Here is a 26,571-nt window from a genome sequence, read left to right as displayed (position 1 = left end):
CAACGAGCAAAGCACGCAACTGAACATGCAGTGGCTATACTCCTCTGAGAGAAATCAGCATAAGCATGAAGTGCCTGTGGTCACACACCTTACACATTTCGCGAATGCAACACCAGATAAGAGTCAAAAGCCAAGCAGCCTCACTCAATGTGCCTTGTGAATTGTATCTGGGCGCTAGGAGCTTTGAGAGTGTGATAGAATGAAACATTTGGTGACTTGGAGGAGGCTTTTTAATGTGCTGCACGAATACCGCAGTCCTCGCCCCAAACAAGCCCAAAATTCTGAAAATAAAAAAAGAAATCATGAGCCGGCCCAATCTTGGTGCATGCTTTTGTGATGTTATGCTTGAAATTGCATTTTTGATCACTCTGGTTTAAAATATGAAATTGCTGACCTAATCAAAAGGTTCCTGGCAAAGGAAGCAGCAGTCCACTCCGAACTAATAATCAACAAGTATGTATTCAAGAGGGGCTCAATTATTTGACTGCAGAAAGGAAATGAAATGCTTCCGTAGAACATTAAAATGGTTCCTCTGAACTTTGATGCAGCAGTACCCAAAGGAGCTTCACATTTTTTCATGTGGTGTAATAACTATTGGCAGGATGAGCAAAAGTATATCAACCCTCTAACCACCGCCGCTACCGTCACGGTGGCTCAGTGGTTATGGTGCTCAGCTGCTGACCCGAAAGACACGGGTTCGATCCTAGCTGCAGCGGTCACAACTTGATGGAGGCGAAATGTTAGGGACCCGTGTACTGTGTAATGTCATTGCACAATAAAGAACTCCACGGGGTCGGAATTATCTGGAGCCCGCCGCTATGGCATCCCTCATTGCCCGTGTGTTGCTTCAAGATTAAATCTCGCATATTACTACTGATGAAGCTTGCCAGGAAAAACAATATCATTGTGATGAAAGGATGAAAAATGTGGTTCAAGCACTCGTGTCTTGTCCTCGCCTGTTGCTAGCCTTCCTATCCTCGTGAGTGTTGTAGCGTTGTGTCTATTGACACTGTGTTTATGTGACTGTCTCCCCTGCCTATTTTTCTTTTTCCCTTTTCTGCTTCAGCCTGGAATTGTGTGTAAGTTGACTTCTATTTTCTCCAACTGCTGGGAATGGAAGCAGCATTTGAAGTGTTGACGTGACACATAGCTTAAATTTATGACCGGTGTAATGGTGCTTTGAAAACGGGAAATAATTTATATATCGACATGCTGGCTAGCAGGTGTACATTCTTTGTTGTTACATCAGAATGTAAACCTAAGTGCACAGGGAAACAACGACTGTAGGTCATGGTTATTTATGCTTCATTTGTCTGTAGCTCCTACTGCATGTTGCCTAGTAAAGCTAAACCAGTGAGCACCCCTTGTTCACGTACAAGGTCCACAAAAACAGCTGCTCTGAACTGGAAGGCAACAGCTGAAGCTACAAATGCTGGCTTTTTTTTTTGTCTGTTGTCGCCACTTTGTCTCATATTTTAAAAAAATGGTCTTCTTTTTGTTGAGCAGAGGGGTATCACCTTACTTGTTATACCTATGGCCTTCTGGCATGGTGTCACTAGCACCTGTGTGCAGTCAGTGTAACAGATATGTCCAGGGCCGGATTTGTGGGCAATTCTGAGAGGAGAACGGTTCTTTAAGGGGAAGGGGGGGGGGGGGGGGGGGGGGATTTTGGCCGGTGTCATGTGAAGCGCAGAAAAAAAAAAAATTGGCGGTGGTTTAGCTCTGGTTAAACCTGGAGTGACGCGATAGCTACAGCTGGCAGAGTGGAACTTACTCGGTTGAATTGCAAAGTCAGTGTTTCACCGCTCCGTTTCGCTGGGCGTTCCTTCTTCATCTTCGTCCCACTCGACATGGTGCATGCGCACAGCTGTTGCAGCTCGGTTTCGCCGGCACACTGCTCCGCCAGCAGCAGCAGCTGCTCCACATCACGTGGCATCGTGGCGGCGCCGCCACGCTGAAGGCTCGAAATGCTACCGTAATGTAGCTATCGCTACAAAATTCTCGCCCAGGATCCATCTGTCACCCTTTCTCCTTAAGCCCACCTTTGAAAATTTTTTTATAAGCTGAAAACATGGACAGTATTCCGGGAAACGTTGCAGTAAGCTAGCATTTATCAAGTTACCAAAGAACAAATTCTTCAACACGTTGCACATTCGCACATTTGTGGACATCTTTGTCTTCCGGTAGTTCATGGTAGCGGGTAGTCTTTTTTTTCTTTTTCATTCTCAACACCTTCCGCAACAAGTACAAATGTGCTAGAAAGGCAGCTTCCGTACCTTGTGTGAGGAATGTTGTCTTGCAAGCTGCAGCTCCCTTTCAAAGCCCTTGGCCACTGAAATGTTCTAATCGAATGAATAACTACTTTGTTACTGAACCCCCAATATTGAGCAGTTCAGACCGTAATAGCTTGCATTTACACATGTCTGGCATCCTGCACTGACAGCCTGACCCGGTCGTACAAGCAGAACTACATTGAGACATCAATGGGGGTCAAGGACGTCTACTGCGCCAAGGTGTTCTCAGCCTGGGACTTCAGCATTGCTTCCCACGAGGCGGCCAAGCTCAAGTCACGCAGCATCTACAATGAGCTGAAGGTGAGGCCAGTTCCTGTCTCACGAGGTACCAAGCAAAGGAATGTCTCATTTTCTGTCTTAGTGGACACAGTCACAAAGTGACCATGTGCACTGATTTTTTGCGAAAGGGTGGATTTTTGCTCGTTATATACCATACACTGCAATGCACCCCTAATTTTTGTAAATAGGTGTTTGAGGAAAACGCTGTCCTCGTTATTCAAGTAGAGTAATTATTGTAAATATCTGCCTCTGGGATAGACATCTATGTAAATTACATGCCTTCTTTTTAACCTAGTCCGTCTGACACATTTTTTTTTTTTTTTAGGTAAGTAATGCTATGGGAATGCAAGTTCTCGACAAGTGTTTCGAACTTCTGGCATTTCATCGTCACCAGCCCAAATATTACAAAAATTAAGAATGCTGGTACATTTATTAAGAAAAATAATATTGTATAATGATTATTAGCAGATGAGGTTAATTTCTGCATGTGCAGTGACAATTCAACTGCGCCAACAATACTCGCACAGAAACAGTAAGTCAGTTACAAAATTTCAGGAAGTATTGGTGTTATTGTTCAAAGGAGGGCTTGCCTTTGCATTTGGCGAACTCAAAGAATCGCAAGCAATGCTGTATAGCATGCCAACCTGAAAAGAACCTAAAGAATGGCTTCTGTACCTCTTGGAGCTGATACATTGACTCTGCTTTGGGAAGAACAAAAAGTAAAAAAAAAATGTTAAATGCATTTTCTGCAACACTGTGAGGATTCAATATTGTTTTGCAAACAGAAACGTCAACTGTTGGCACCTGTGCAGTCTGTGTTATGTGCGATATGCGGGCATTACCACGACGCTAAAGCACCAGCTTTCGATTGGAGGTGCATGGACCCTTTGGTGTGCTTGGAGACATACCTGGAAACTTTGAAGCTTTCATTCTGTTGTGAGGCTTCCAACGCAGTTTGGCTTGACAATAAGACCAAAAATCAGCCTTATGCAATTGTTCATTTTAACTCCTAAAATGAATCATGCCTGATCAGTGACTTGTACATTTCAGCAGAATTGGTTTGTGTTATATATGCGTATTAGTGTGGGCTAAGTTGTGTAGTTCTGTTCGAAATGCAACCCATGCCCTGTATGGCTGTAACTAGAGTCACTAAATAAAGACTTGGAGTACCGTCACTGCAGCACGGCGGTAAGCAGGGGCGGCCATTTTGTTGTTTATCATTGTTGCCAGATTGCCGCTTCGGCGACCTCGTCGCTAACTTTGGCCCGGCCATTTTGTAAACAACGCTGTTAGCCACCCTGCGCTGCGGCGGGGATCGTAGCCGTACGGCATGGAGCCGCTCAGATGCAAACGGTACAGCTGTTGCCTTCAGTTTATGCTTTCGTCGTGCGGAGCTGAAATGCTGGGAGGCGCGGAATCCCTGGTCACTGAGTCGGTCACCGGCAGCACTCGCAGCGTCGCAGCACTAGGACTACCACAGTTGCCCGACTGAAAACGCATAAGCCACAAAATGGCAGCCCCCATGAACCGTCGCAGTGTAAACAAATATCACGTGATGCAAACTGACCAATGATCGTGGCGGCGGCACAGAACAATAGGAGAAAAGAGTGCCGGTACTCTAAGTCTTTATTTAGTGACTCTAGCTGTAACATGAAGACAGGGAGAGAGAAGGCACAACACAGAAGATGAGACAAAAGTTGGTAGTCTGTTGCATCGTCTCACTTTTTGTCTCACATCTGTTTTTCCTCACACGTCTTCACATTACAACCATACAAGGCATGAGTTTCTGTGTTGAACAGATTTAGTCTCTCCGGTCTTAATACTTGCGCAGACGCTTCCCCACAATTTTCAGTCACGCTGTAGCTGCGGCTGGGAGCACATTAATCGCATAGAAGCACCACGTTAAATTTGTGCAACTACCACAGTTACCACTTTGCATTGTTGGTTTATGAGACCCTGCTCTTTCATAACTTAGTGTTCCTGGTTAGCTCGGACAGGGGAGTGACTGCTGTATTACTGCAAGAGAGGCCCTGTTCTGGCTACTAGATGGCTGAAAGATTTTTCTTCCCTCAGCTCGGGCACAAAGTAAAGCTTGCTTTCGAGAAGGCTGCCACAGTTTAACATCGCTGTTAGTAACTCTGCACACTGCATGCTTATAGTGGAGATCTGATAATGCCCTATTACTCTGTGGCCATATCTTGTCAGTTCATGCCACGCATTCGTTGATGGTGCGCTCAGGAGCTGCTGTCGATGGAACGTCGTGCTGAGGAAGACCCACCTACATGCGGAGCCCGCACGGGCAAGGTGCTGGCCCGCATCGCAGTAAACCTGGTCATCATGGGCATCATGACAGTCTCTGGGTGGCTGGTCTACGACCTGCTGCAGAAGAAGTCTTTGCAGGTGCGGCTCCCTTTCTCTGATGCATTTCTCGCGCTAGCCAGGGGCCGATTCTGTCGGGAAGTGGTGCCGACACAGGGAAGGAGCTGTTAGCTGCTTTTCTTTCTTTTTTTTTTGTGCACTGTCCGTTCTCTTTAATGAAGTCGCATTGGTCTCAACATTGAAGGCTTATTGCCCGCACACGTATAGCTGACTCACATACCCATACTAATTTTGTTTTTGTCATCGTAATCATCAGCAGCAGCAGCCAGATCATGTGTGCTGTAAGACGTAGCCACCTCCCAGTGGTCACTTATACTCCCTGTCTTGCATTAACCGCAGCCAACAACAACGGAAAATTGAGAAGCAGCCCAATCACCTGGTCGTACTTGCTTCTCAAGCTTTATTACCATTGTCATCACTGTCTGTACTTATTGGATTTACGTTGTGTTACTGCTGTAGTGCTGGCAGTCCACTGGGACAGACCTTTGCCCTGCCATGGATGTGGCTTGGCTTACGGTGATAAAAGCACCATGATGAGACTTGATTTGACTGTTGTTCACCGTTTGAGTTTTTTTTTTTTCAGTGCGCTAGCACTTATAGTGGCCATTGCCCACTTTTAGCCACTGTGTGCTTGTTTACCTGTGGCAGGCTGCTCGCATGCCCACCGTGTCACCCCTCAGCTCAGTTAATCGTGAGAGGCTGGTCGGGAAGAGCAACCTTGGTCGCACCCTAACCCAGGCAACCCAAGTCCCTCCAATGGCAGCACCTGCCATAGAAGAGCAGTGGCGCATCTTAACATGACCGCTGCACCACTGCGCCAGCAGTGGTAGGAAGAGTCCCAGGCATCTGTGAATGGAGAGAATGACCAATTCCGCTTATGTATGGACATTAACTCATTATCGCTATCCGAACAACTGCCATCCGGAAACACTGGATCGACACCGGAACCGAAGGGAAAACCAAGCTGCCAGCACACCTAATTTGCATTTGGCCTAACTACGCAAATCGATCACCATATTTTTTAATTCAAAGAACAAATAAGCTGCCTGTGGTGCTAATGTTTACCTGGCCGCATTGTTCACCCTGCATGCGACGGGTAAATAATTTGAGCACAGAAATCCCCTCACACAATGGACATCCTGCAATTTTAAAAAAGTGGTGAGCACAACAGCACTGCTCAGCAATTGTTATCAAGCGTGTGCAAGGTGAACACTGATGGTTAAGCTAATCAGTGTTCATTGCATTTAAGAGCAGGCCCGCATAGGCAGGATGCATTGGAATGGTGGACACTGTTGTGGCTGCCAGTGCACAGCTGAATAGGGAAAAGGGCAAGGGAACAGGATGAACAATGAGGGAAGCATAGTTGCCCCGTGTCAGTGCTGTTTGTAGTTAAGTTAGGCAATGCCTTGTGTGTTCTCCCTGTGTTCACGTTCTTGCACTCTGCATGCATCCTAGTTTATGTTTAGGGGACGGTGGGACAGACCGAAGGGCTCGGCGATGGATTGGGGAGCAGTTTGGCCAGAACAATGGTTTAGTATTAATCGGCCTTGGTAGACAACAAGGATACGGACAGAAGGTGCAACTCAAGTACCGAGCCATTTCTGCGTTGTCACTGTGCCCTTGTGCAGTCGGACGTGCCCGTGCTGGGCGAGATGACGGTGTCCCTGACGGTCGGCGCCCTGTGCTTTGTTTTGCCCACCCTGTTCTTGGCCCTCTCCCGGCTGGAGTTCATCCATCGGGTCCAGACCAGGCTCTACCTCAACCTGGCCAGGTGTGGAGAATGAATGGCCCTGTCTTGTCCTGTATCTTGTGACTGGTGGCGATGTGAAGGTCATGGTGGGGTCAGGAGGGACATGTCTCATCAGCCTGTGTTTGGTGGCATACCCTTCGCAAAACCTTGTCATGACTGTAGGCCTAGTCAAGCGTTATAAAAACTATGTTGCACTTCCAGCATCCTTATTTTCATGTAGTTCCCAACCAACTCCCCTCCTGGTTCGTTTCCACATCTTCCACCTTCCTTTGCTCAGCACCAGGGGAGCCACTTGCCACTCTTGTCCCATGGGGCACTGGTGGCACCACCTGACAGGTTGGCATCCGGTACCCATTGTTGTGCCTGTTTTGCAGCAATGTAGCTGTATTGTTTAGAGCTTGATGAGTTAACAGCATCGCTATTGCAGTAGTAGCACGAATAGTCATCATGACAGAAAGGCCTCTAGACCTTTTGTTAGATTGTGTAATTCAGCCTTCCTGCTGAGTGAAAACCCATTTACTATGGCGATGCGGCCCATCCCAGGGGCAAGAGTTGTGTGCAGCGCCGAAGCCTACTTGGCAAAGTTGCTTTTCACCCTTCCTTTGCAAAGAGTTCAGCTGCTGGACGGCTGCCTCAACCGCTGCTCGCTGTGCAGTTTTTCACTGCGTCACTGAAGCAGGTGGCACCATCTATGAAAGCCTCTTGGAGCAGGGCACACCTAAACAACTCGTTATAAATCAAAGAAACAAATTTTTTTCCCTGACCCTCCATTTGAGATGTGCCTTTACGGTAGAAACGTGCTTTAATGAAATGTTAACAATGTACAATGTTTTAATAGGAAACTAATATTCCACTGCATAGGAAGAGTGTTTCGGCTCTGTAGCCTCGGCTCCATTGCCAAGGAAAGTTGTTGTGAAGTACAGCGCTGATCGCTTGTTACAACCTGAGGGTGAGCGGCTGTAATTTTTTGACTGCTCACTACCTCAGCGTCTCATCTAAGGGATGCCAACACACATTGGGAAGCACGTACGAGTGCAATGCATTGCATTTTGATGGAAGAGCAAGCAAAGCAGTGTGCGTATGTTCAGTGATGGCAGTGCCGCAAAGGCACCAGCACACTTTTCAACGAGCCGTCACTCTTTGCAAGGTGGGATGCTGGTTCTTGATGTCATTGAATGAGATGGGTGACGCAGTGGATCGGGCAAAAGAAAGGAGCTGCTTGGGAGGAAGCAGGCAGTAAGTATAATTGGACATAACTGCGGAGTGAAAAAAAAAAAAACTCGCAGGACTGTTACGACTGTGTAACGCGAGATTTGGCGATAGCTGTTGTAGTGGTCAAATGATGCACCCCTGCACTGGCAGGCGGCTGTTCCAAACAGAGCCACCCGTAGGCTTATGCGACCCAGGTTGACCGTAATATAATGTGAGTGCGTTAACGCACTCACTGGTTACGCCGACAGCGATGACAATGCGCAAGCCAGGGACGGATGCCTAACAGCTATCACTGTAAAAAGACAACCGCATAGGGAAGAAAGAACTCGACACAGGCAAACGCTGAGTGTCTTCAGTGTTTTCTTCCCTATGTGGTTGTCTTTTTGTTTTTGACACTGCAGTTATGTCCAAGCTAAGCAACCAGCTAGCCCAAAAGCTAATTTTGCTAACGTATAGGTGGGAATTATGGATGCGTTATGGGTCAGCCAGATGCACTGCTGTTGATTTGATAGGCATAGGCAAATCAGCTGTCCTGAGTCAAACCTGAGTCACCTTAAGTCGTACCAGTTATGTCATCTTGTGGTGTATCTTAAAGGGACACTGAGGAGAAATAGCAGTAAGCCTCTATCAATAGGGTACTGCATTCTAATCACGGAAACGTCACTCTTGACTGAAAACGGAACTTCTGTAAGCTAGAAAAGACCAAAAAGCGAAATGCAGGTGTCGCCACCACCGGCTGATTTCACAACTAAATGCATGCGGCAACATCAATTTTTGGGCGTGGATCCCAAGGTTGTTGCTACACCACCATTCACTTCAAAACTGTGGCAGCCCGTCCTTTTCAGTAAGGGTGTCACAAGTTATAATTGACTGGTGGGAAGGTGTCCAAATTCAATATCCTCACTGATAAATGCCATCTTTTGCTGCTGGATAAATGTCACCTCAGTCCCAGAAAATCAGATAATCAATTTTTACTGAGAACAATGACTGGATGAGGTTCATCTTGGCACTTAGCTGCTGACCCGAAAGATGCTGCTTCGATCCTGGCCACGGCGGTCGAATTTGGATGGAGGTGAAATTCTAGACGCCCGTGTAGTGTGCGATGTCAGAGCATGTTAAAGAACCCCAGGTGGTCGAAATTTCCAGAGCCCTTCACTACAGCGTCTCTCGTAGCCTGAGTCGCTTTTGGGACGTTCAAACCCCCTAAACCAAAACTAATGCAATCCAGTCTGTAAACTGTGCTTTGTTGGCCTCTTTTGAGCTCACGTTATCTCAGTATCCACAATACAAGCTGAGGGGTTAGTTGGTGCATGGTGTCATAAAAAGACAAAGTGCAAAAAGAAAAAGACTGCGCACTAGAAAGTGAGCATGTGTATGTCTGATCTCCCTTCCTAGTATGCTGTCTTTTTTGCACTTCGTCAGTATCCAGTCACCGGCTCACTCTCTTCACATGCTAGCTGTTTAAGGCCCATCGACTCCATCATTCTTTATTTTTTGTGCTCTGTCTTCGTTGAGAACTCTCACGGAGTGCAGGGGGCGAGCACTAACGCACCTTCCTCTGGCAAACCTTGCAGGGTAACCCTGGCCAAAATTGTGCTGCTTGGCGTGCTTATGTACTACTGGCTCGGCGCACAACGGGTGAGTGTTGCTCTGGGGGAGAAGGGACAAGAGACTAAAGGCGCTTTTAAAACATCCTTTTCTTTTGCATCGATAGCTACATTACGGTAGCATTTCGAGCCTTCAGCGTGGCGGCGCCACCACGCTGTCACGTGACCAAGTTCCGCTCAGCCAGCTGTAGCTATCGTGTCACTCCAGGTTTAACCAGAGCTAAACCACTGCCAATTTTTTTTCCTTTCTCTCTTTCATTCTTTCCTGCGCTCCTTTCATTTGTGTGTTCGTCAATGCGGCCATCTGTCCACATGCCCATTTGTCGATTTGTTTGAAATACTTGTCCACTTTGTCTCCCCACTGTGTGCTTTGCTGGTGGTCCGCCACCTGTCCAGCGCCAGGACGAGTGCTGGGAGAGCCGCCTGGGCCAGGAGCTGTACCGGCTGCTGGTGGTGGACACGGCCTTTGTGCTGCTGCTCACCACGGGTGTCGGGGAGTCCCTCCGGTCACTCGTCTACAAGCACATCACCCCGCGCGTGGGCCCCCCCGAGCTGGACATTGCGCACAACACCCTGGACCTCATCTACACCCAGACACTCGTCTGGTGAGCGCCACCACTTTTGGCTCGCTGTCTTGTGCGGCAGATGTGTTCACTGGCTTATGCACCTGTTCCCTTACCCATTTCATGTCAAGTCGTAAGAAAAACTTGTCATTCCGTCTTTCTTGCCTTGTATAAACAGCGATGTTCCGGTTAGGAAAGTTTCCCTTTTTTTCTGGGAATTTAAGGGGTAAAATTTGGCACAAAGGGAATTTTTGCGGAGTTTCAGGAAGTTTTCAGGGCCCGAAATTCTCTTTTCAAGTTTAAGAACTTTCTAGGCTCCTCCAGGGAAAAAAGCTTGAAATAGGGAATTTCAGGTCTAATTGAGGGAATTTTTGGCTACAGCATGGAGCACCACTGTGTAGCTTGAATGCAATCAGGTTACGTTCTCTCACTTTCTGTTCGAGCCTCCACCATTGTTGTTGGCGGAGATAAATTTTAATTGCATTTGGGGCAACAATTTTCGTGTTGCGAAACTCTGGGTCAACGAGTGCTATCATTTCTAAGAATTTGACATTGACATTCTTGCATGTTGGCATTCCCAGTTTGTGTGTTGTAACATGGTTTAGTGTCGCAGCAAGTAAAAGCAAAAACCACCGGGTGCATTGAATGTTTAGCATTTCTAGCATCATCCTAAGTACTTTTGTGTTGACAGGCACAGATCTATTTTGACAGTCTTGTGCTGAACTCTCGGGGTGCATGAAATGAGAAAATGCACTGCTTCAGATCTATCTTTTATTACTTTGAACATAATTTTTCAGTTTTATTTCCTGGGTGTGCACATAGAATTGTAAGCGAGTTTAGACATTTTACAAGCAAAGTGAATTTGTACCACCTTGTACACATCAGCACGAGCAGGCACCAGAGGTGTAACTGACTGCCAACCCTGTGGCACAGTGTTGGCTCCTAAAAACATTTCCTTGCTCATCGTTCATATATTCTGCGAAATATGCGGATGAATTTCTCCATTGTTTTTAAAGAGACTGGGAAAAAATTTACGCCTGTGCAATATTAAGTGGTAGGGAGAGAATAAAGACAATTTGGCAACAGTAGAGCTAAGATTGAATTAGAGAATGGGACTGGAGACGGGACATGCGATGCATCGAACATAGTGTCGGAGATGAGTGTCCGGAGCAAAGTTCACAGCAAAGAAAGGGAGCCAGGGTCGGGGGACATTGGAGAATCGGGCAGAGTTTTGAGATCGGATGGCTTGTGAGTGTGGCATGGATACGGGTGGTGATGCTAGACAGCTTCACTCGGGCGGTCGTGCTTGAAAGAGAGTGATGTGTCTCCTCTGGGGTGACAATTGGGTTTCCGCAGGGCTGGCCTGTTCTACTGCCCGCTGCTGCCCATGGTGGCCTGTGCCAAGCTAGTGCTGACCTTCTATGTGAAGCGGGTGAGCGTAATGTGCACCCAGCCCTCAGTGCGCCCCTGGCGGGCGGTGCACGCCCAGACCGTCTTCCTGGCGCTCACCTTCCTCAGCTTTGTGCTGGCCACGGGCACGCTGGGATACGCCCTGCTCAGGTGGGTTCTGGCTTGATGTATTCGTTAGTCTGTACCAGGTGTTTCAGGGAAAACTTTCAGAAATTTTCAAAAATAGGCTTTTTGGGGTAAAAATATGGCTTTCGCGCCATAGTATTACCAGTATTGGCGGACACCGGAAAGCTGGTGAATTGTCTTAAGTATGGAACTGATTAACTAATTTCTGATAACAAACTTTTTAACTGTCACAGATAAGAAACTGGTTGCAATTAAAGATTTGTAGCCATTAGTTATTAATAGCCATAGCAGTTTCTAGAATTTCAAAAATGCGATTACCCTCGCTACTGTGGCTCAACAAGGTTTGGCTGCATCGTGCGAAAATACATGCACTTTGCTTGCAGGCAAAGCAACCCCTCCAAGCACATAACTAGTCGAAAAAGCCAAATTTTGTCGAGCCACAGTGTGAAGGTTAATTGTGTTTTCATCATTCTGAAAACTGATATGGCTATTACTAATGACCAGCTACAAATCTCTAATTGCAACCAGTTGCCTAACTCAATTAAATAAAAAGTTAATTATTAAACATTTGCCTACTACTTAGGATGATTCACCGGTTTTCTGATGCCCCCCAACATTGGTAATACTATGCCGCAAAAGCCTTATTTTTCCCCGAAAAAGTATATTTTTGAAAATTTTTGAAAGTGTTTGCTGGAACACCTGGTATATTATTGATGAAGGGCCTGTTCTATGTTAAAGGAACACAGCAGGCTTCAAAGCATGCTGTAGTTGTGTGCAGGAGTTGATTTCTAGAAATAAGGAGAGTAGCATAGTTGCAAAGACACCATAGCCAGCAGTCTCTGTGCTGCTAAAGTGGTACATTAGAGTGTTAGAAAGGGCACAATTTTAATGTCTCTTTTTAAAGAACGGCTGTTAAGTTTATGAATGATCGGAAATACTCTCCGAGACAAGCTTATTATTTTTTTTTACCGTTTATAGGTTATTTCTGTGGACCTTCATTTTTACGGCAAGAGCAGTACGTGTGTGTGGGACTGTCTCTGGTCTAAATGGCACCCTTGGTGTCACCGTCATATTTTGAAGCTAAAACCTTCGCAGGTCAGTTACCACTCTGTAACACAATTGCAGCGACAGTTCAACATTGTAATTTATAAGTCAACTGGATAACAGGGTCGTCGTGGATGTCACTCGCATTTGAACGTAAGCAACCTAACATTCAGTGCTATCAAAGGCAGTGAACAAGGTTCACGTTGTTGCTTCATACACCCCGACCACATCATCCAGTGGACTTCCAATCTTGAGCTGTCTCTGAAATCCACATTACAGGGCAGTCACTGTCAGGCGAATTTTTTTATTTCTAGTGCGTCTTGTCATTTCATTGAACAGTGCTTCAGGAACCAACCCATTCACTTCGATCCATAGCACAATGCAACTTGCACCGCAGTCTGGTGGCAGCCACCACAGTTGCTTGCTTCACTCGCTACACATCACACCAAGGCCAGCCCAGACGTGGCACTCGCTTAAAATGCAAGGCTTTTAAAGAAAACTCAGTGGAAACTTGGAGGACCCTCAACTCAGGAAGGTGCATTTCTATTTAAAATGGGGGTAAAGTGGTCTCAAAGGCAGGTTTGCAAATTTGCAACATATTCCCGTTGATTCAAACTGCACATCAAACAAATTTTTGGTCCTGTGGGATGAATCAATCAATAGGCAAAAAGTGCTACGAGTCAGCTGTTGAGTGCACTGTAGCAGAGGGCTGTGTTGGAGGCCAGAATTAACAATGACAGTAATTGTTCTTAGTAAGGCTTGAACTGTGGTGCTGCAAACGATTTTGTGTTGATTTGGAAACAAGTCTCTGTGCAATTGAAGTATCAAAGAGCCACAGACAGCATGGGTCTACTTATGACGGGGATAGATCAGGTGCATGAAAAGATGGTTACTACAATGGAATGAGCTGCAGTGTGAGGCTTCCTGGGTATTTTTTGTCAACAGATCATGTTGTGAGTGCTGTGATTTAGGTAAAAGCCAGGAACATTGGTGCGAGGTAAATAACTTGATGTTTTTGTTAAGAAATCCCTTCCACCCTTTTCTTTTGAGGAGCATGATGCAAGATTAACTATGAATGTGCAAGAACTCACTGTCACTAGAGCATATTTTGCTGAATGTCTGTTTCTCTGCTGTTTTCAGTTCATCGTGCAAGTAAATAACCTAATCGTTCTTCTTCTCATTGGCAGTCGTAATTGAGAAGCTGGGTAAGGTAAACGGGGCCTCTTGCATATAAGATTCCAGCTTTGCTTCATTTAATAGAATGGTTTGTTGTGGCTTTCAAGCTGGAAAAAAAAAAATTCACAGGGACCCCTGATTACATTATCTATCAGCAGTGCGACAGCATTAGAGGCTGTTGGGGCCTTTACATAAAGTTTTGTGTCATTTGTTCATGGTGGTTCTTGCGAACCCCAGATGTCTGCACACAAGACATTCCTTCGGGTCATCCAGCTTGTGGTTAGAGGTTTCCTTGCAAATGTCTCGAGATGGCAACAAGGATGTAGTGGACATGTAATTGTCACTTCTGTCCAGTTAATCAGTGACTTTTATGACGGACGACGCATATTTTTCCCAATTAGCCTTTTAATGCTGTGCCATTCATTAAAATGCACACAAAGAACGAGAGACTTGCACTGGAGCTCACTTGTGACTCTTGTAACCTTAAATACCAGCCATTGCAACTTATTCCTTTTCCAACAGTCGCTTCATGTGATAGTGCGTCCAGGCTTATTTGCCACTGTTCTGAAACCGCCTGCGTAGATGTTGGCATTCAATGTCTGCCGAAGTGAGGACAATGTGGCAGCCAGGGAGATTTCAAAAGGTGGAATCGTTGGTCGTGCATTGCTGCAGCATCCAGCCATCGGAGGTGTGTGGGCCGTTCAAGGGCCTGGAGACAACGTACGCAGCCTTCCTGGGGCTCTTCAACCTGGACAGCTGGCAGGCCGGGGAGCAGACAGAGACCGGCCGCGTCTTCCAGTACCTGCTGTCGCCCTTCGCCTTCTTCCTGGGCATTGTGGTGCTCAGGTAGGCAGGCAGAGAAGCTGTCTTGCGTGATGGCCAGTTGGGGCGGGGGGCTGTCGTTGAAGACTTTCTTTAAGGGGCACGAAATGGTCTTTAAATTGTGGTTGAAGAAGGTGTAGAGTGAGCTGCATGCGATTCAGCTAGACCATACAGCCACACTCTAGAATTTTTATCAGGTTATGAAACCAATAGAAAAAAAGCCCCAACAAAGCCTCCTGTGATCTACTATATAAACGCGTGTAAGGGCCGCACCTTTTTTTTCCTGTTTCAAGGGCCAATTTTCTCAGCTGGGCCCATATACTTTATGTGCGAAAAAAAAAAAATTTAAGTAAAAAGACTTGAATCAGAGAATGAGCGGCATTTATTCGGCGTTCAATTGTCACTCATGGAGTCTTCAGGCTCCAAGCTGGCGCTGTGCCCTGGTGCATATGCTCATCCCACAAGAAGTCGCGCAGCATGGCCGCTGTCAACGTGTAGCCATTGTTCCGCACTTCCATCACATAGCAGAGCAGCTCTTCTTCTAGTTTCGGGAACTTGCTTCAGAGAGCATTTTGCTGCTTGTGTTCCTCAATGCACCCTTTTTGGTTGCACCATCGTCGGACGCACTTCTCGTCCATATCGAATTTCCTGCCCGCCACACACTTGCCATGTTCGAGAGCAATCTCCCAGCCGTGTAGCTATTAAGGTGCTTGCCCGTCTTGCTAAAATTGCAATGCTTGGCGGCAGCACATCAACGCCGCAACTACAGTGAATTACCACGCTACCACAACTCCCGTGCCTTTGACAGCCACAAAAAACTGGAGCTGGTGATACTGATGCTGATATGGATAGCGGGAGCTTGCGGCGGAGGTAAAATGATGATGCCCTGCGGCCTCGTGCGCCATCCGTGGGCAGCATCTGGAAGCTCTTGTACGCGTGCATTTCGAAAGCTATTCCCGCGTAGGTCGTGGAAAATTTGGGTGCAGCCCTCTCATGGATCTTCTTTATATATATATATAGTGTGTGTGTGTGTGTGTGTGTGTGTGTGTGTGTGTGTGTGTGTGTGTGTGTGTGTGTGTGTGTGTGTGTGTGTGTGTGTGTGTGTGTGTGTGTGTGTGTGTGTGTGTGTGTGTGTGTGTGTGTGTGTGTGTGTGTGTGTGTGTGTGTGTGTGTGTGTGTGTGTGTGTGTGTGTGTGTGTGTGTGTGTGTGTGTGTGTGTGTGTGTGTGTGTGTGTGTGTGTGTGTGTGTGTGTGTGTGTGTGTGTGTGTGTGTGTGTGTGTGTGTGTGTGTGTGTGTGTGTGTGTGTGTGTGTGTGTGTGTGTGTGTGTGTGTGTGTGTGTGTGTGTGTGTGTGTGTGTGTGTGTGTGTGTGTGTGTGTGTGTGTGTGTGTGTGTGTGTGTGTGTGTGTGTGTGTGTGTGTGTGTGTGTGTGTGTGTGTGTGTGTGTGTGTGTGTGTGTGTGTGTGTGTGTGTGTGTGTGTGTGTGTGTGTGTGTGTGTGTGTGTGTGTGTGTGTGTGTGTGTGTGTGTGTGTGTGTGTGTGTGTGTGTGTGTGTGTGTGTGTGTGTGTGTGTGTGTGTGTGTGTGTGTGTGTGTGTGTGTGTGTGTGTGTGTGTGTGTGTGTGTGTGTGTGTGTGTGTGTGTGTGTGTGTGTGTGTGTGCGCGCGCGCGCGCGTGCGTGCGTGCGTGCGTGCGTTAGCAGATAAGGTAAGGGAAGTGAGGGACTCGTTATGACAAACTTTTTAGGGGAATGTTTAATTTTTTTTTAATGTGTGATGCTAATCAGTGGGATAATCGTAGTAAGATTAATCTATCGCTTGAAGAAAATTACTTATAAAGCAGCAGAAAAAATAACCATGCCGCCGGTGGGATCCGAACCCACGACCTCCGAATATCGCGTCCGGTGCTCTTACCAACTGAGCTACGGCGACGGCTGTCCAATCTGCTGCTTTCGTGGGTATTTATATTTTTACTTGTAAGCTAACCTTGAGAGTGTTCACCAGGGCCACCCTCGTCCATAGCGGTGGACGTAGCACGTCCTGTAATAGCGCGCGTGTGACGTAGAACGTCATTTAGCGGCGAGGGCGCAAACTGTGCGAGAGCCCTCTTATGCTACCTATGGCATCAAGACTGCCAGAACCGAGACCCTCGTTAAGCAATTAGCAGATAAGGTAAGGGAAATGAGGGACTTGTTTTGACAAACTTATGAAGGGAGCCAACAGTCACCGAAACCAAGGTGCATAGGGGAATGTTTAATTTTTTTTTTTAATGTGTGGTGCTAATCAGTGGGATAATGATACTAAGATTAATCTATCGCTTGAAGAAAATTACTTATAAAGCAGCAGAAAAACGACTGTTGGCTCCCTTCATAAGTGTGTGTGTGTGTATACATATATATATCCTTCAGAAAAACAAGGTGTGGGCCCCCATACACGGGTGCGGCCCTTACAGGCGTGTATATCTTAATCATGGGACATATGCAGATAAGAGGGTCATTTCCACCATGTTAGCTGGTATGGCTCATGCTATTAACTAGACTACTGTGACCTAACCATCCGATACAGGTGGCATATTTTACAAACAGTGGAGCACGAAAGTTATAAGCCGCAAGAGTTTCATAATGATGTCACCAATGTGATGAAAGCATAAGAAACACAAATGACCGCATCAAAGGCATCTTTCTGATAATCAAAATACAATTCAGCATGCATAAATGCAGTAAAAGTGGTTCCAGGGCCCTGAATTCAATTTCCTGAGATGCAGATGAATGGCATACAAAGCCACCTTTCGCGTCACATGAAGCGTGCCTTGAAACACCTGTCTGTCAATCATTAGAAATACACTGGGATCGGCAGATTTGTTCACAATCTGTGCTGTCGCTTCACGAGTTCTTGTTAGATGCATTAAAAGAGCAGAAGATTAGAGCTGATGGTACAGTTTGTTCACGCTCAAAGGATCGATCCTTTTTGTTCTTCCTTGACTCGCATGTCTGGGAGGGATGGTTGCTATTGCTCGTGGTAGCCCAGCTCTCGCCTGCTATCTCTAGTGGCAGCATTGGTGGCTTCGTGGGCTGTCATAGGTGCTGGCTCAATAGGGTAAGGGCTAGTTGGTGATCCATGACTAAAATACTACAGTGTGACACTGTGTGTTTGTTTCAGTGTTGCACCGTAGTAATTTGGACAGGTGCTGATGTTGCGCAAGTAGCTGTTCTGCGGTGGCATAAATTAGACGGGGCAAGCCGCTGTAACACACAGTGTAGAGCGTACTTACTTTGGGCTTTATTGGTGTTTTAAGCGTCGTGTGGGGCTGTAGTAAGCTCACTCTCCTTTCTACTGTTGTTACTCACACACTTGTGTCTACTGTGCCCTACAGTATTTTTTCGTTTATCCGACCAAGACTATCTTGCGACTGCTGGCTAAAAAAGGGCTTCTGCATTTTGTAGAATCGTTATACAAATGAAATCTATGAAATTAATTGGAAAAAAATTAAAAGCATTTCTTGAGGTGTTCCACGCCGACGTATCCTGCCCATTGAATGTTTTAACTCTTGACACTGGAGAGTCAGTTCAGGGCTCGTACTACTGTCTAAGCCAGCCTTTTTTTTGAGCCTGCACAATGCTACGAAAAAATAGGTTCACTGTGCAGGGGTGTGGCGGTCATTGTCTGAGCCCCTTGTCTGGATAGCTTGAAATGATCGTTTGTCAGAGTGATGGACGCAGTTCATGCTCATATCTTCATTTTTTTTTCTTTGCACGCACCTGCAGCCTATGGCTATACTACATGCGAGCCCTGGCGCACGCCCACGCCGAGATGGTGGCCCTACTCAGGGAGCAGCTCATCATGGTGGGTGTACACGGTGGCATAGCCTTCTTTTCCGGCACTAGATAGTACGTCAGGACATAAGGAAAGTGTGCCCATGCATGGGAGCCATGTACCACTGGCTGAGTGTTCCCTATCTTGTTATCATCCCCTGGCAAATCGGCAGCCTAGGATAACTTTGTCAGCGTTGCTGCACTGCCATATTTTATTCAAGAATTTTATTTCCATGAGGCTAAGTTTTCGTTTGAGGGCATTGCCTTGTTGTTACAAATGGATGTGAGTGTGTATTTGCCAAATGCCTTTGTGTGTGTGTGTGCATGCATGCATAGTTCCTGCGCTGACCTGTCTTAAGAGTGTAGACACAGTCCGGTTCGCTAGGAATAAAGTGAGTTATGCGGCAGCACTGATGACAGGATACGGCATGGCAGCCGTGTCCACAGGTGGCAAACGCGTGCCTGATTGGGCTGCATGATGCCAGCAGTGCTCCATACTGTCCCCTCAAAGTGAGGCTAAGCGTGCACCAATTTTCGTCACACTGGGAAGCTGACTGTACAGCTTGAACTGTGTGCAAACCAAGTGGAATGAGTAATGGTAGGCTTCCAGTAGTTCACGTGCAGTTTGATCTTTGCTTGTGCCTAGGATCCTTGCACTATCTAAACGCGGCGAACATTCCTTGCAAGACCTGCAATGCTTAACCAAGCTCACATCGTCGTAGTTTTCTAAATTTTTTCCATGCTCCCTTAAACAATTGTTGACGCATCTGCCAGATTGGTCGACATAGGCTTTTTCGCACAACAGTAGAATCTCGTACAGCACTCCTGACTGGCACTGTACATAGGGCTTGGCGTGCTTTTTTCGGCATCCAGCTTTGGTGGCCTCTTTGTCGTCTTTTTTGTTTGTCTTTTTTCGCGCTGCTGTTATGTCAAAGCTAAGCAGCCAACTTGACCAAAAGCTCGTCTTACTAAAGCATATTAAGTTGCATATATACACCGTGTCTTCTACTGACCAACATACAGATTTCAGCCAAGTTCATTCGGGTGGGATCATGCCAGTTGAGCTAGGTATGCTCATGACTTACAGATTAAGCCACTTGGTATAGCATTTTCCACCCTGAAATCACTGCCTATGCCAGGCACACAGACAAACAACAAAAACGGACCATCCAAAGCAAGCTGCAAAGGAGGTAGACTGTGGCAGTATGTGGAAAAAAATCATCATCGAGCCCTCTGCCCCTGAGCGTGCTACTAGAACCATTGTGCTTTATTTGAAATGACTACTTTTGGACATATAGTGAAGAATATGTACGCTGAGGATTCCCAAGCTTTTGGTTGCTGACGATTCCCACATCTAAGCGGCAGCTGTTGATAAGCACAGCCGTTGCAGCCGTTCGCTGTCACATTGCAAGCAAATGGCATTCTCGTCCTTGCTCGTTTTGCTCAGTTCCTTTCGTAATATTAATCCTGTTGTTTCAGAATCACAAAAATGTGGTCAGTTCTTTTTCTTAATATCAACCCTCTTGTTTCAGAATTGCAAAGTGATAGCCGAAGGTGGTAGGAGTGCAAAACAATGAAACGGGAGAATAACCTTTTTTGCGCAATACACTGCCTCTGTACAGTGTCACCAGGGGAAGTGATGTAGGCTTTCACAGAGAGTAGGCAGGAAAAAGTGGACGTTAAGTCTGCACACGGTCCAAGACGTGCGTGGTTTCGGTTCTCGGAAGGGACTTGCGAAGAGCCAGGTAGAGTTTTTATACAGTTCCCTTGCCCCCCCCCCCTGTCTGTTTCAGGAAGGGAAGGACAAGGTATTCCTCCTGCAGCTCTTTGAGAAGTCCATGGAGCAGAAGATGGCCATGCACAAGTTCGGCACTTGTGAGTGTGCACCCACTTACAGTCGTCCACACACTTGTCTAGAACGCTCGAACTGCACGCTCTGTTGTGTATTTATCAGAATCGCTGCTGCTCAACGGGCCCGACGCAGCTTTTAAGGGCACAAGGTGTTACACACGATTCATGTCATCACGCATGCACGATAAGGTCAGGCTTCAAGCCCCAGGCCCCTCGCAAATGACACAAGTGTACTGACCGGTGTGGCGTTCGAGTGTGCTAGACAGGCGCGCGGACGACTGCTGTGCATGGGGAAGCAGCGTTCACTTTCTCTGAGCCGTTGACAACTTAGTAAACATTGGTTAGAAGCACTTGAACCTTGCCCAGTGAGGCTAGTGTATCAGTGCTGTTCAAGGAACTAGTGGGCATTAAATTGTATGCATATACAATGTTAAAGGGCGGGCACGTACTTTGCTTCCATGGGCTGGCGAGAAGTAGGCTTGGGATTTTTGATAAATAAGGATAAAGCTGGGGGGCATAGAGGAATTTTATACCATTAACGAGACAGTGGCAGGTATCATAATAAAGCTTAGTAAGATTTGGGAACTGAAGGTTGTCCAGGCTTACGCACCTACATATGGTCATGATGATCTGATAGTTGAAAGGTTCTGTGAAGACCTGGAATTGGCAATGAACAAAGTAAAATTACTGCACTGATAGATGACTTCAGTGCCAAGGTAGGCAAGAAGCAGGCTGGGGATCAGGCAGAGGACGACTATGGCATATGCTCTAGGGATAGCAGTGGGGGGAGTTATTAGTAGAATTTGTAGAGAGAAGTAATTTATGGATCATGAATACCTTCTTCAGCAAATTGGAGAACCGGAAGTGGACGTGGAAGAACTCTAATGATGAGACTACAAATGAAACAGACTTCATATTGTGTGCACATCCTGAAGTTATGCAGGATGTGAAGGTTCTCTGTAAGGTGACAAGTTGTGACAGGTGGAGAGGTCTGAAATTAGCCTAGGTTTAAAGACAGAACAAAGGAAACCTGTAAGCAAAAGGAACGTCAGATTAGCTTGAACTAAGGGGGAAAAGTATAGGAGTTCAGGGTGGAATTCAGGATGTCGCTGGAGAACAGATAGTCCACTAATACCGAGGACGATGACCTTAGTGTTCATTCCAGTAAACTGCAGACAGTAGACTGTATTCACACTATGAGTCGGGTGAGAAATGCGCAGAATATAACCAACCCTGTAAAAAACGGTCATCGCTTGTGAGAAAGCATCTGACTCAGTCAGAAACTCAGCAGTCATGCAGACACTGTGGAAATTAGCTGCAGAAGGGCCATACAAGTAAAGCCACTGCAAAATGTGTATAGGGTCTGCACAGCCTCCGTAATGCTGCATAGAGGAACTAATAAAATCCCAATAAGCAAGGGTGTGACGCTGGGAGACAATTTCACCAATGCTATTTATCGCCTGTTCATAGAAGGGGTGTTCACAACCTTGATTGGTAACAGTTGGGGATGAAAGGTAATTAATGCAGGGGATGAATTGCAAAGCATCGTAGAGTATCTAGACATTAAAAGCAGATCGGCGGGTCTAAATAATAATATGCAAAAAAAAAGCTAAAGTAGTGTTCAACAGTCTAGCGAGGGAACACCAGTTTAAGATAGGCAGCGAAGTGTGGGAAGTGATAAGGGAACACATCTACTTAGGGCAGGTAGTGACCACAGATCCGGATCATGAGAGGGAAATAACTGGAAGAATGAGAATGGGGTGGAGCGCATATGGCAGGTTCTCTCAATATCATGAATGGCAGTTTACCAGTATCCCTCAAAAGAAAAGTATACAACAGCTGTATCTTACCGGTACTCACGTATGGGGCAGGTTTCAACTTAAGTAAAGGACAATGCAGCGGGCTATGGAATGGAAAATGATAGGTATAATGATGATTATGATTCATTCTGACGAGTCCTGCTTCGAAGTATGCTGGCAAGTTGAAAACACTATTTTATCGTGTGTAAAAGACATGCATGCTCAAGAAATAGCGTGCGTAATGCAAGTGAGCATACGTTAAGGTTTCACCTGAAATAGCGTTTGGCGCATGTGCCCTGCAAAGTGCACTATTTTTTAGCGTACGTTGTCCCTTTGTATATGCTTGCTCAGGCTATACTAAAACTGCCTGTCTTGCAGATAATTTTGGAAAACAGAAAAAAAAAACTAATGGTAATGATGAGGCATAACGTTAAGAGACCAGAAGACGGCAGAGTGGGTGAGGGAACAAACGCATGTTAATGACATCCTAGCCGAAATCAAGGGGAAGAAATGGGCTTGGGCAGGGCACGTAATGCGAAGGCAAGATAACCAATGGTCATAAAGGGTAACAGACTGGATTCCAAGAGAAGACAATAGTAGGGCAGGCGGCAGAAAGTTAGGCGAGTGCATGAGATTAAGAAGTTTGCAAGGGTAAGGTGGCCACAACTTGTAATAGGGCAGTGTCAATTGGAGGGACATGGGGTCCAAGAGGCCTTTTTCCTGCAGTGGACGTAGTTAGTTAGGGTGATAATGATGTAAAATCAATTCTGTGTCTCTTACTGGCTCTGTTGATGTTTGTTTAGCACCAAGAGGCGAATTTATTGCTGAGGAAATGGGATTTAAATTGAAGCATTTTTTTTCCCACCACTTCGTTCAAACTCATGGCGTCAGGTCTGAAAAAGGACTCCATGATCCCTGTTTGGAAGTGAAAGGCTTTTGTTGGCTAGCCTCAAGGATCCGCACACAAAAAGTGGCCTCGACACCACTATAATTTGCATATGAAAATGGCCAGTAGCAGCCATACCTGTTTTTAATTTTTCAACCTCTTCCAGGTTATAAAAGCTGCTTTTTCAGCGGAAATGGTCTCTTTGGCATTGCAGCATGGTAATCTGTCAATGCAAGCCAGCTTGTATGGTGAACATTAGGCTGTTTAGTATAGCATATGCAGACATACATAAAGGGATAGCGTACGCTAAGAAATAGCGTGCTTAAAGGGCCCCAGAAAGGGGTGTTTGAGCTTGGCTTTAAAATGCTTGCACTATGTAGAGTACAGGCCACCGAGCAATTATGCCGCGTACAAGACCTCAAAAGCGAACGGGAAATTTACAATACATTTTTAAAAATACCCCCTTTCGCACCTCGCGGCGACGCGCGGTGCCGGGCTTTTGCGCGAAAACCTGGCATACGCCATCATATCGTGCAAGTGACGTCAGGAGCCGGGGGTTACTATTGGTTTACAGCGCCAAATTCTTTCAGACGTCACGCACTACTGCGGCCGCTGCCAATCTGCACACGCCGCAGCGGGTGGAGGTGGGGGAAGGGCCGAGAAGGTTGGGCCGGCGGAGGAGCGCTGTCGTTTTGGCGTGCAAAAGGAGAGGGAAAGGCGCGAAAACGTGGAAGCTCAAAATTTGTCTGCATATAACTCAGCTTCCACAAAACGCATTAAAAAATTCTTGCTGGAGGATAATTATGAATTGGCGTGTTTTAGCATCCCAGACATATCGCAACTCTACTGAGGACCTCTTTCTTGGTTCCTTTAATAGGCCGAATGCTATTTAAGATGAAGCCTTAATGTATGCTCACATTACGCAAGCTATTTCTTGTGCTTGCAGTACTCTTGCTTGCGATAAAATAGCGTTTTCAACTTGGCAGCATGCTTAGAAGCAGGACCGCTCGTAATGAATTCATAGTTGTTGCTGTGTTTTTCAGTACATTCACTGGCCATAGGGCTTTAGCTTTATCTCATCTCACCTGCAACAGAATGTATGAGCGATAAATTTGCTTTGTTTTTAATTTGGGGTGACGATCCTGCTGCTCCTAGGCCTGAAGAGAAGCGTCCGTTTGCTGGCAAAAATGTTTCCCATCTTAAAGACCAGGTGGCACCACTATGCTGAGGCTATTGTTTCATGTCAGTTTGCGTATTGCTGAACTAAAAGTGCGAATGTGATAAACAGCGTAACATCCCACATAATGCTTGTGTTTAGCACTCATAAGTGTGTATAGGCTTATATAAAACCACTTGTTAGTGGACGTAGGTCGCTGCATGAAACTCACCTGCACCTGGTAAATAATTTTTAGTTCATATTTTTCTTCCGCGTAGTTTCAAATTCAGCAGGCAAATGGCAGCCAGGACATTGCAAGTGAGGTTGAGGTCATGTTTGAAATGCTAGTCTTTGCAAAGCAAAGGCAGCATTAATCATTCATTGTGCACTAAATCAGTATGCCCACATGCTTACATTTTGCAAATACTCACCATAATGCACTCATTAAAGTGCAGTTCATTTATTCAATTATGCATATTTGCATAAATAAACACGAATGTAGGTGCTGTCAATTTGCCACTGAATGCATTGGCATTTTAAGTTGACAGCTGCTGCTACTAAAAAGCATTACCATAAAACCTTGCAAAGCTTTTTTGCATGTCAGGGGGAAAAAAATTCTATGTAACATAGCCAACCGAGAAAGTAAGGGAATGAAGCGCACTGCAAAAATTCAAATGTACACCTGCAATAAAAATAATTTATGGAATGTCATATTTGCAAAAAAACTTAATTTCTTCACCATCTTTACATTTGGCCTGGAGTAGATATGGGCACACCTGGTACGCGCATACGTTCTGGGAATGCACGCTGCATAGTGCACCATTAAATTTCAAACAGCGTGTCATGGATGGAAAGAAATTAAGTTTCTTCGCCAAAGTAGTGTTCTATAAACTCACGCCTGCAGGGTTACAGTTCGGTTTTAAGGCCAGGAACGTCCCAAAGCGACTCAAGCTATGAGGGATGCCACAGTGGAGGGGTTCGGATAATTTCGACCACTTGAGGCTCTTTATAGTGCACTGACATCAGACAGTACGTGGGCCTCTTGCATTTTGCCTCCATTGAAATGTGAACGCCGCCCAAACCTGCGTCTCCCGAGTCAGCAACCACCCACCGTAGTGGCTCAGTTGTTAAGGCGCTCGTCTACTGAACCGGAGTACCCGGGTTCAAACCTGACCGTGGCGGCCGCATTTCAGTGGAGACGGCCCATGTGCTGTGCGATGTTAGTGCACCTTAAATATCCTCAGGCGGTAGAAATTATTCTGGAGGGCTCACTACAGCATCTCCTTCCTCCTTTCTTCTTCCACTCCCTCCTTTATTCCTTCCCTTACAGGGGTGGTTCGGGTGTCCACTTAAATATGTGAGACAGTTACTGCATCATTCCCTTTCCTCAAAAACCAATTTTCATTTTTTTTAGTCAGCAGCTTAGCATCATAACCACTGAGCCACCATGGCGGCCACAGAGTTACAGTATATGTAGAAGTGCGCAGGTCCAGTAAAATCAAACATGTGACTTTACTGCATGATCACATCTATGTGGAGAAAATGTGGGGATCTTGAATGAAGCAACGTAGGGGTTTGTGAAGTTTCTCGGGGGGCTCTTTGATGTTGAGGCCACTTGTTCTGTCGGCATGCTCTGCATGAGTGCAGTGCGGATGCGAGAGCACGCCAGCGCCGACCTCACCCCCCTGGGGTCACTCCGGCGTCGCACTGGTGGCAGCGGAGGCGGGAGCTCAACCGAGGGATCGCCCCAACGCAGCCTGGGCAGCTTACCCCGGCCCCAACACCAGCAAGGATTTCGATACCTTGCACAGTGACCCGGGCACTCAAGACACACCAGGTCGAAGGCGCACCACTCGGCACCACTGCCATATGTATCAGGCCAAAGATGATTGTTTTGTTTGGAATAAAAGCGTTTATATATGGTTGCGTGATCACACACACACTCAGGCTCTCTCGTATTTTTTTTTTAATGCCAGGATGGGAACAAAGGTAAGGAATGGGCATAAGTTGCCATCCTAATTCATCTAGCCCAGCTTTCAAATGATGTGGCTATCTATTCTTACTATATTGATTGCCTTTTGTGCTCTTGCTATGGTTTTCTTTTTTTTGGAAGGCAACGAATGGGCAGGTAGAAAGAATGCCTTTTGAAACCTAGCAGGTCTAGGTCAAAGACCAGACAGGAATGTTTGCATGCAGACTAGCCCATTCACACCACTGTCTCCACATCAGCAGACAGAACAACGTGCAGTTGCCTTCATGTTTGGTTGGTACAGCAGAAGAGGAGAAAAGACCACCAAGAGATTTGTGATGGGACAAGTGTTGGTACACAGTTTTGCAGGTAGCACAGCAGGCTGAGAGAGTTAAGAAGAGTATAGCACCGTTATAGGCACATTTAAGTGCACAAAAA

At 46.2% G+C, this 26,571-nt stretch overlaps 1 protein-coding gene across 1 annotated transcript in view; it reads left to right on the top strand.

Moving 5' to 3' along the window:
* The window catches only part of LOC144101676 (transmembrane channel-like protein 5), a 56,983-nt gene extending 30,877 nt beyond the window's left edge, over positions 1–26,106 (top strand). Inside the window, exons 9-18 of the mRNA XM_077634810.1 lie at positions 2,444–2,594; positions 4,812–4,973; positions 6,581–6,723; positions 9,489–9,552; positions 9,918–10,126; positions 11,441–11,644; positions 14,513–14,686; positions 18,425–18,503; positions 20,266–20,347; positions 25,812–26,106. Of these exons, the coding sequence (XP_077490936.1) occupies positions 2,444–2,594; positions 4,812–4,973; positions 6,581–6,723; positions 9,489–9,552; positions 9,918–10,126; positions 11,441–11,644; positions 14,513–14,686; positions 18,425–18,503; positions 20,266–20,347; positions 25,812–25,978 (1,435 nt within the window). The 3' untranslated portion in view covers positions 25,979–26,106. The remainder of the gene's footprint in view (positions 1–2,443; positions 2,595–4,811; positions 4,974–6,580; positions 6,724–9,488; positions 9,553–9,917; positions 10,127–11,440; positions 11,645–14,512; positions 14,687–18,424; positions 18,504–20,265; positions 20,348–25,811) is intronic.
* Positions 26,107–26,571: the final 465 nt, after the last annotated feature.

Source organism: Amblyomma americanum, chromosome 8, assembly GCF_052857255.1.
Source record: "Amblyomma americanum isolate KBUSLIRL-KWMA chromosome 8, ASM5285725v1, whole genome shotgun sequence".
NCBI lineage: Eukaryota > Metazoa > Arthropoda > Arachnida > Ixodida > Ixodidae > Amblyomma > Amblyomma americanum.
The sequence above is the reverse complement of the archived record's forward strand: the minus strand, read 5'-3'. Positions and strand labels throughout refer to the sequence as shown.